Genomic DNA, 10373 nt, shown 5'->3' with positions numbered 1-10373 from the left:
AATACATTTTTTCTCATAACTTCTTCGTCTCTCAAAGTAATTGAGTGATTTTCGGCTTGTTAAAATTGTATTCTCAAGATCTATGCTCTATGTTGAGTTTGATCTTCAATATTTAAACACTTAACTTGACCGTATGTTCTTGGGTCTTTATCAACATGTAGGAAAATACTTCTTCATCACTTTTTATAGACATATTTATTCGTTTCGATAATTCACTTAATAAAAACTACAAAATAAAAAATAAAATAAAAGTAACATAATTAAATTTACAAGAAAACAAGTAAACGAAAATATGGAATCAATACTAAAATATACTAGTAATTTATGCACTTATCGTTACCCACAGTGAAACTTCTCATTTTCTTATCCACACGACCCATAATATTTTTTCTTTTTAAGTTCCCATTGGAATTTCCCTGATAGCTGCAAAATATAGTTATAAGTTCAACATAAACTGAACTTACGTTGTGAAAAGGAGAGGGTACCAAGTACACCACCAACTTTTTGGTTTTGAAACCTGTATGTACACAACCTAATACAATTGCAAGTAAACCAACTTAATGATCCTTGAACAATATGTAAATAGAGTTTATATCTCTAACTCTTCACAATCAGAAACTTAAGACAAAAAATATGTGAACTTGATTGTATATAAGACTACTTGGAAAGTCTCAAAAATCCATACCCAATATCAGTCTAGTCGTATCCAAATAATTGAATCTAAATTCTGCCAAGTGTAAACTTTCTATCTATCTTTCAAGATACAAATTTTACAAGAAAGAATCTTATAATAGATCACAGTTAATATGGACTTATTTACTAGAATTAATTATGTATTACTTGTGTTATTCCTATTATAAAGATAAAAAATACAATGCGGAAAAGGAAAAACAGAAGACACCAGAAGTTTCGTTAACGAGGAAAAATGCAACTGCAGAAAAACCTCGGGACCTTGTCAAGATTTGAACACCGAACTGTATTAAGCCACTACAGACACTAGCCTACTATCAGACTTCGGACTGGAATGTAGTTGAGATTCAATTCTGCCTCCAAGCAACTCATCTGTAGTCGTGCTCCTTATGTCTCTTGAACCTCGCAAGTCTCCACGGAATTGATTCTCTTAACCGATGTCCTTTACAACCTAAGAGTTGCTTCAGCCTAAGTGAATACTTTTGATACCAATCTGCCTATAACAGATAAGCCCATTTTATTTCACTTTAGATCAATACATCAAAGTTTGGAAATCTGTTTGCAATAGACAAAGCTAGCAAATCCCACAAATCCGGAACACTTATATTCAGTTAGCTGATAAGCGTGGATTATTAACCACCTCTCAAGAACAACCTTAAACCGTTCAATTAAAAAGAGTCTTAGATATCTATCTTGAGGAATCATAAAGTCTGAGAAAAATTGAACTTTGCGATTTCAATCTATCTCATTCCCGAACGAGATTAGTAAAACCTCAATAACAGAAAGAACAAGATCAGGATACACAAACTATCAAGGTAAAGATAGTTGTACCTGGATTCATGAATCATTAGGTGAAATCTTTAAGTGGTAAACCTAATTATGTTTCTCATAGGAAACCTAACTAGGTTCATAGAGGACGACTCTAACAAACAACTACGACATGGAAGTATCAGGAATTTAATTTCTTGGTTGTTTGAGTTTCTCAATTTATAGATTTTCAAGACTAAGTTTGCTTAGAATTCAAGCTAAGATAGCTTGAGATTCAATCAAACACTTTCTTTGTTTAGATGAAACTCTTGTTAGGAGTTCATGTAACCATGTTAGAAGTTTGTATTGAAATCACATAGAATAATATACACTACGGTCCAGAGTAATGGAAACATGTACAATAATAGTTCTTGGAAAATATGCCTTGTGCACTAATAAGCAAAGGAGTGGTCATTTAAAAACTTAAGACTCGAATCATGATGCACATACACAAGGTGTTTTAGTAATCAAGATGTCTTAGAGGTGTTTATAAAAGTCATGCCAATGCCAACTGTATTTTAGAACATAGTATGGATGCATTTGTTTTAATTCATATCGGGTATGCAAAGGTGCTTGTACCTATGGAACAATTCGTGAATTCATACGGCCAAGTACGCGTACCCTAAGGCAATTCATGAACTCAGACCCTTGAGGTATGCGTACTGGGTACGCGTACCCCACCCTTTACATGAACTCAGAACTAAGGGGTATGCACATTAGGTACGCGTACCTATCCCAATTCCTGAACTTAGTTGACGATGATACGTGTACCTTCTTGTATCCAGAATTCAGTAGTTCTGTAAACTCTCTTAATTTATGTGAAACTTTCCCGATGCCGTAGATGATGAACACCATTGCTTGGGCAATTTTCAAATGATTAACATGAACCAAAAATATTTCATAAACAATAAATTATTTTTAACTAAGTTTTTCAAGTATATGAACAACAACTACCACTTGAATCATATTTCTATATGTTTAACAAGACATACTTGAGTAGAAATTTCTTCTTTGCAATATCTACTAGAAGTCATATGACACAGTATCATATGGATATAATGGTAATACTTGTGAGTAAATAGAATGGTTCAGTATTTACACACCTCTTTGTTGATGAAGTTCTCCAAATGTCTTCGTCTTTAGTCTTCAATCTTCGAGGTTTATCCAATGACGTCTGATACTCAACTATTATACTTTAACCTAGTCCGAGACTTGACTTTAGTAAAATAAAAATCAAGCTATAATTTTGTGTTACTAACATTGACAACAAGCTTAAAATAAAAAATATTGCGAGTTCGACCGAGTAGTACACTAACACGTTGAGATAGTTATTTTATGGATTATATCATCATCCTCGACGTGCCATTTTAATGGCCATATACTATACCAATCGTCATTAACAATGTTAACAAAACTTAATTTTTTACATGTCTCCTTGGTTTTGCCTTTTATTAGTGTTAAAAAGTGGGAAATAACACTTGGTATATAACTTCTGCAATACCACATATTCGATGTAAGTCTAAAAAAACAAACAAAAACATATTTAATATATGTGTACCATAGGAATACAAATTATATACTTTAATACATAAGCTACAAAATTTTAACTTGCAACTCTTCAAAAGAATTTTTTTTTCTGATATATTATTATCAAATCATTAATAACGGTGTATGATAAATTAAAATTTCATTAATCTTTCAACTTCACCTTCCCATACAACTACTTGTAGTGGCGTTTATTTATTTATACAAACTATACTGTAAAAAGGATTTTATACTAGACATTTATGAAATTGAGCATACCCAATGGATATATATCATACTAAGAACCACCAAGCTACATTTGAGATTCCTTGTTATGTAAGTCTCGTTATAAGACTGAGAATGGTACATTAGATAAGATTTGACTTGATGTGAGGCTCGATCGGAGAGTAATCCTGACAAGGGGTTCAATTTGAGAAGAGACCGAGTATCAAACTCAAAAAAAAAACCTTTATTTTTTTCTCTTTCAATCTCCTCCATCTCTCTTCAAAAAATCACCGAAACCCAAGCCTCTTTGAGTTTTCTCCTGCTCAGATCAGCTCTTTTGGAGCAGATCTGAGCAAGAGAATCTCAACCCATCTTTGCTCACTGCTTCATCTCTTGTATTTGCTTTATTTCTTACGTTTTCTTTCAGTTTTTCGAATTGAATCTGCTTGTTTTAGGTTCAAACCTTATCTGGATCCTAGGTCTAGATTCAGTAGTATCTCTCTTTGTTACCGGTCTCTATTTCTCCATTGATTCTTCTTCTAGGGTTTAATTTACTTACCCTGGTCTTTGATTTCAGGAGTAGTTAGTTGGATTATTAACTTCTTTTTTAGTTTTGGGTTTTGTAGTTTGGGTTTCTCTGATTTTTCCTTGCATTCAGTTGAAGACCTTCTCAAGAAAATCATGATAAGAACAGTAACAACAAGAAAATCGTCATCAACCCTAGCTAAAGAAACAAAAGCAGCAACAAAAAGATCAAAATCATCAGCAACTTCATCAATCACAGACACTGTTACCAAGACTCTCAAGCCGAATTAGTCCGATTTGTTCCGATCCAGACCTCCAGAAACCGATTCAGAAGACCTTTGTTACATTAGAAACTGTTACTTAGATTTAGGTAGTTATTGTTGTTACTTTGAAAACATATCATGGTACTTAATTGTACATGATCTTGATAACATTGGGTTGGATCTAATCCAATCACTGCTCTATGCAGTCATACATTTTGATTTTGCTACAAAATCAATTTGGCCCATTGTTGAGGCTTGGTCCTCTTGGAATTTTGAAATGGTTGTGTTTGTTAGGATAAGATTGTTCAAGAATTGGGAGAGACATTATGAACTTAATGATTGTATGATGAATTTGAAAAACTTCTGTAATGTTTCTAATTCTCAAAATCAGTATTATCAATATATTGTATGAGATTCGCCTCTTTTTCAAAAAAAAAACTCATATAAGAATCAATCTGAAAGAACCTAATTCCCAAATCAATCTCCATGTCAGAGTCAGTCTCAAATCCACCCCCTATCACATCTATTCTCAAGCTTAAACCCCATGCTATGCTCATATTCAGACTTAGCACGTGCATTAAACCAATTTTAAGAAGGAGTTGGTTATAAAACGCGACAGCCATTTCAAAGATGCCAAATTTGATATTACATCATAACGTGTATGCTTTAATATAGCTTTGACCATGTTCATCACAAGGTAGTCAATATCGTTTGTATCGGCCAATATTATCGCTTTTTATCGTGTACCGAAAAATACCTGCACGATATCTAAAATATTGGCGATACAAGGATTGAACGATAAAAACACTCATACCAGCCGGTACAAGCCGATATATCGGGTTCTCCGATACACAGACAATATCGACAAAGGTAGTTTGGTAGAATAAATTATTTAGATCTGCAAATTTGTAAACAAAATCCTTCTTCCTAATAATCTTCTTCTTCTGTACCCTTGAAGACTCATTCGATTCAGTAAAGAAATTTCTATCTGTTTCATTTTTTTAATGAGTTTCTTATCCTTGAAACAACTATGGTTCTTTACTCCTCCTTCTCTTTCTTCTAAAGATTTATCAAATGAGAATTCATTATCGTGGACACTTTATCTTCAACATTATCAATTCAGGTTAGCAACAACAAGAAGGTTATCTGAAATAATAGTAGTAAATATGAGATATACAATGGAATGGGGTTGAATTTACTGTGAAGCTTTTGATCTTGAGAATTAATGCATCATATGGCACCAATTTTTTTAGATTGAGACATTTGTAAATATTTAAAATTCTAGTGCTAATGATGTATCAGCGATAAAAACCGATAGTCTTTTGTATAGGTGTAACCGATATACGACATTATCTACTTTGGTTCATCGTGAGCCAAATTATAATATATATGCTATGTTCTGGCACCATTGTGGATGGTTTTACATCAATAGTACCATAAGCAACCATTCACGAGATATGAATGACATTAAACCAACGAGCAATGCTATCCCGCACCATTTTGCGGGTAGCTATCCCGCTCAAGCGGCTTCTTTACCGTTAGATCACGCTAAAACCCAGATCTAACAACCTTGAATCTTTAGGAAAAATGGTGGGTCTTTTCCTGAAAATGATGGGTCCTTTCCTGAATTTGAATCTAAACGTTGATTTGATCATCTAACGGTAAAGAAGCTCGCTTGAACGGGATAGCTACCCGCAAAACGATGCGGGATAGCATTTGTCTGAACCAATTCTGTAACGTTATCTTTTTTCTTATGCCATAAACGATGTCTTGAGAGTTGTAATCAGCAATACCATAATCAACCATCTCTTTCCCCAGATTATGAGCCCCAACTTTGTCTAATATTCCTATATCCCTTGCTATCTCAATATGCTTAACAACTCTTTTACCAAGTATGCCATTCATCACAAACTTTGCCCTCTATAAACCACTCTTTTACCAAGTATGCCATTCATCACAACCCAAGGTGATATATTTCCTAAATAAACCCAAACTCTTTCTCCTTCATCACTTCATATATACAAAGACAAAGGGTTCCTTTGAAGAGGTTGGACTCAACAAGTCTAACATCCTTCCAATTCAGGTGAGTCGTTTTATTTTGACTTTCTTTTCTTCCCAATACTATTCTTCTCCTCTTTTTTCCTTTCTTCGATTTCACTTTCTTTAATTTGAACTCTGGTAAACACCTATCTTCTTCCAGTCCAACATTTCAACCTAAATTCCTTTTGAATCCTAAGGGTGTGTTTGGACGTGCTAATCAAAATCGCGTTCACAAAAATCTAATTCTCCAAAATCTAGATTCTCTTGTAGTTATTATTATTCTTATTCCCAGTTCCAAGCTACCTGATTTCACATTAATGGAGTGTGCCTCACTGTCATACTAGTTACTATCATTGAATACTCAGATTAGCAGCTTTTATAGAATGTTTGCTTCCATTAATAATTGAATTACATGGTAATCAGATAATTATCTTCATAGAACCAAACAGTGATACTTGAAATTCCCTTAATGTCCTAGATCTATTTAAAAAAACCCTAGATCTATGAAGGAGGTGAAAGGTCGAACTTGCGACTACTCTCAACCATCCCCAAAGGGTTTTGCATACATCCACTAAATCAAACCTGTAACGCAATTACTAGCAGTTGGATTTACAATTTTGTTTTTCTTTTTGATAACTGAACTGGACTCCCACAATTCAGCCAAACATGCCACTAGGGTTATGGGTCAGATTTCTCTGGCATCAACATGGTAGTCTTGTGGGTCCCAATGGTCCATTATTTTTCACCACCCCATCAATTGTCTAGTACTTTGTTTTCTGTATGTGCTGGTTTTGTTTTGGGAGTCAATTGTCCGGTAGAATCAAAACCAACCTTTTATTTTAGTTACATGGCTTTTGGAAGTTTGCAATGAGATTAGGGTTCAGGGGTCCTCTACTTCTACTTGGTAGTTACAGTTGCTGTAAGTTGAATGCTTGGATATATACTGATAATGCAAAGTTGTTGTTTTTTTTGTACAAGGACCAAAAGAAGGTGCCGTAGCTGAAACCTGAACTGTTTAGTTTCGGTTATCGACTTGCAGTGGCTACCTTTTTTAAGTGATGTGTTTAGTTCTGGAGCCTGAAGGTAAATTTCTTAAGCCCCAGTTGTGATTGTTTATCTATTTTATTTTTTGTTTTATGGCTAAATGTGTGTTCTTTTAAATTTCAAGATGTTCCATTGAACTTCAAATTTGGTGCTCAAGAAAGTAAACATGTTGAGATGAATAATCTAGCCCCGAAAATCAAAGAAGAACCTAGAGAGACTGTCGATTCGAGTTCATCGTCTTGTAAGAAGGATGAATTATGTTCGGACATGCTAATGTGGTTAAGGACCGTTGCACTTGATCCTTGCAAGCAAAGACAACCACTGGTGAAACTTAGGAACAGACAGATACTTAAAGCGCGAGAATATCTCTCTCTGGACACTACTAAATTTTCTTGGGTAAATATTCATACATTTTCCTTTTCATCTCTATTTTGTTCTGTTGATTATAGTTAGCACTACTAGGACTTTAATGTAACACCGTCAACTCCTTAAAAGAGCGGGCATGAAAGAGGTGTTGTTTACCTTTCAATTTGACTAAGTGACTCTCCTAAACCCTGGATAAAATTTTCATTATTTTCGTTTCTGGTCCACCAATACTTCCAGTTTGTCTGTTAAATCCAAACCCATACCTATTTCATGTCATTATGTTCTGAGGTAATACTCGGACCCAAAGTTTAGCATTGTGTCTATATGATCGCTTGACTTCAACATCCATATCCAAATATTTATACCATCTGTAGCTCAGTTCTTGTAACAACTAGTGGCTCACATGTCTTATGTCTCTTTCACTTCTTTTTTTCAGAAGAAACGGAAACTTATACTGCTACAAAAAAATAGTGCAGTTACCTCTTCCCCTCCTCTAGCAAAACCAAATGAGCAAAGTTATTTTGCTTCTTCAGTTTCACGTTTAATCAATAGCACTGACTCCCCTGAAAGCTCTCAGCGATGTCATCACAAGCCTCCCATCTCTGTTGGGTCATCGAGATATCGTGAAAGTCTCTCAAGGAAACAGGTCTCCAATAATCATTTTTACGAATCTGTTGGTTCAACTAGTGTTGCATCTACTGCAATAAAACCGAACTTACAGAGCAGACACAGAGTGACCAAGTTACTGAAGCCGATCAACAATCTTCCAGTGAAGCGGGTGCGTATACATCAAGCTAAGATAACCAACAAAAACATTCCACCTTTGTCCAACTCCAATGATTTATTAGATAATTCAAGTAGGTATAGTGGAAATGATTCAGTAGATAATTCATGTACGTTGAATGATAATCAAATGGAGCACATGACAGCTCGTAGATCACCCAGGTTACAGAACTTCATCGGCGATTATCTTCCAAGACTTGCAATTCCAGTTGGCCCACGTTTTCAGGCTGACATTCCTGATTGGATCGGGGCGAGGGAAAGTGATAATTTCTCCACTGACAATCAAAGTGATTCAAGGTATGTGGGTACCAAGATATGGCCAGTTGAAGGAAAAACCACAGAAGATAGTAAAGAAAAAAGGATAGGAAAGGGGAGATCCTACACATGCTCCTGCAAGTTTATGGGATCTGTAAGTTGCATCAAGCTCCACATATTTGAGAAAGGATGCCAGCTACGAGCTGATCTAGGATCTGTATTCTTTACTTGGAAATTTGATGAAATGGGTGAGGAAGTTTCTAAGTCGTGGACTGCAGTGGAACAGCAATGTTTTGAATCTCTTGTGAAGACGAATCGTATAACCCAGACCGATAGTTTCTTGGTATCTGCATTGAAGCAATTATCTGGAAAATGCAGAAAAAGTATAGTCAGTTACTACTTTAATGTGTATATTCTTAGACGCATGAGCAAACATGCCAGATTAGGCACTGAACTTGTAGATAGTGACGATGACAACGACGACAATGATGATGCTTTCGGGATGGAGAGCACTCCCAAACGCAGAAACACCAAATACTTGAGTCAAGGCCGTTGAGATAACTGCACCTGCTCTCTGTTTTGCACTCTCTGATACACCGAAGCGAGGTTGGTAGCTTCAACTCTGTTGTCTTGTCTCCTTATATTTTTTTATTTTCAGATATAAGCAATTAGTAGGTAGTTTAGCTGTACATGTGAGCCCAAAATCTTTTTTCGAGCAACTTGGTCTGTTTCCTCGTGTTACACCCAAGCTTTTTTTGTATGCTTAAAGACTAAGGGCTAGAAAACTTTTTTGTTACCTAAAGAAAGTAAATGCATTGGCTTTGGAAGATAAATGTTGCAACTTCCAAGTATCAACCACTCATAGGCCCGGAATATAGGATACCATCCAAAATTTCTTTGGTGGAAGTGTGCCTCTGAATCGCATTCGTCCTGATGTTTTGTTTACCCAACAATTGATATAAGCATGTATGCATATATTTATTATTACTATGGGATAGCTATAAATGGCTTTATGGTAATACTGTCATCCCAACTTGCTTTATACAGTATTGCTTAACAATTTGAAATGGCAATGCCTATATAGTCAAACTTAATCTCAGAAACCTTGCGGGTTTCCGAGTTGATTTTACAATTCATACATGTTATGAGACAGAGAAGCCTTGCGGGTTTCCAAGTTGATTTTACAGTTCATACATGTTATGAGAAAGAATGGCTTCAAACTTGTTTTCAGGTCGAGTTAGAATCATACCAATCTTAAATTGAGTAAGACACTGTTGAGTAGAGTTCGGAAAGATTAATACTCAGCCTCTAGTTGAGTATGATACCATGAAGTTAGGATTGGTTTGAAGACTCCAATGAAATAAAACCTGTGGGAGATGAACATTTTTTGAAGCATTCATACAAGTTCTATTAGCAACATTTGTGTTTGTCAGTTCAAAAGCAATTTAAAAGCCAAGTGTAGTCATGCCCATTGTGAACGACATCACAAGATAAATTTTGGATCACGCAGTAGAATTTGGTGTGTGTGTGTGGTGGGGGTGGGGGTGGGGGTGGGGAGGTGTGAAAATAGATTTTTGGTCACAAGCAGATTTTAGGTCCAATGGTTTCCGGTTATTAAATAAATATTCATTCACAAAATAGATTTTGGGTCACAAGCAGATTTTAGGTCACAACGGAAATTACAGGTAGATGTTGGGCTATAAACTCATAAGAGTGTTTTTTCTCAGATTTTAAAATCATAATTCTGGGCTCATGAGGCAAAAGTTAAGTTTTTATAGCAAATGCAAATTTTGCTTTTTTTAGCATAATTTGTGTATTTTAGCAGATATAGGGACAAGGCAATTTTCAGTT

At 35.3% G+C, this 10373-nt stretch overlaps 1 protein-coding gene across 3 annotated transcripts; it reads left to right on the top strand.

The window, feature by feature from the left end:
- Positions 1–6044: 6044 nt before the first annotated feature.
- Positions 6045–9349, top strand: LOC113323408. 3 transcript variants are annotated; one of them, XM_026571707.1, is made up of 4 exons: positions 6045–6117; positions 7053–7157; positions 7243–7514; positions 7921–9349. In XM_026571707.1, the coding sequence occupies exons 2-4, from the start codon at positions 7133–7135 to the stop codon at positions 9076–9078; spliced, it is 1455 nt and encodes a 484-aa protein (XP_026427492.1). In that variant the 5' UTR covers positions 6045–6117; positions 7053–7132; the 3' UTR covers positions 9079–9349. The 3 variants fall into 3 exon arrangements, with proteins under 3 accessions (XP_026427492.1, XP_026427493.1, XP_026427494.1); XM_026571708.1 differs by lacking the exon at positions 6045–6117 and adding an exon at positions 6157–6489; XM_026571709.1 differs by lacking the exon at positions 6045–6117 and adding an exon at positions 6547–6960.
- Positions 9350–10373: the final 1024 nt, after the last annotated feature.

The sequence above is a fragment of the Papaver somniferum genome, chromosome 11 (assembly GCF_003573695.1).
Source record: "Papaver somniferum cultivar HN1 chromosome 11, ASM357369v1, whole genome shotgun sequence".
Lineage (NCBI taxonomy): Eukaryota > Viridiplantae > Streptophyta > Magnoliopsida > Ranunculales > Papaveraceae > Papaver > Papaver somniferum.
The sequence above is the reverse complement of the archived record's forward strand: the minus strand, read 5'-3'. Positions and strand labels throughout refer to the sequence as shown.

Bases quoted from the DNA above. Each gene is read 5' to 3' on its own strand.
- LOC113323408 (XM_026571707.1), top strand. From the start codon at position 7,133: ATGTGTTTAGTTCTGGAGCCTGAAG. The intron at 7,158-7,242 runs GTAAATTTCTTA...TTAAATTTCAAG, and splicing joins TTTAGTTCTGGAGCCTGAAG to ATGTTCCATTGAACTTCAAA. The intron at 7,515-7,920 runs GTAAATATTCAT...TCTTTTTTTCAG, and splicing joins ACACTACTAAATTTTCTTGG to AAGAAACGGAAACTTATACT.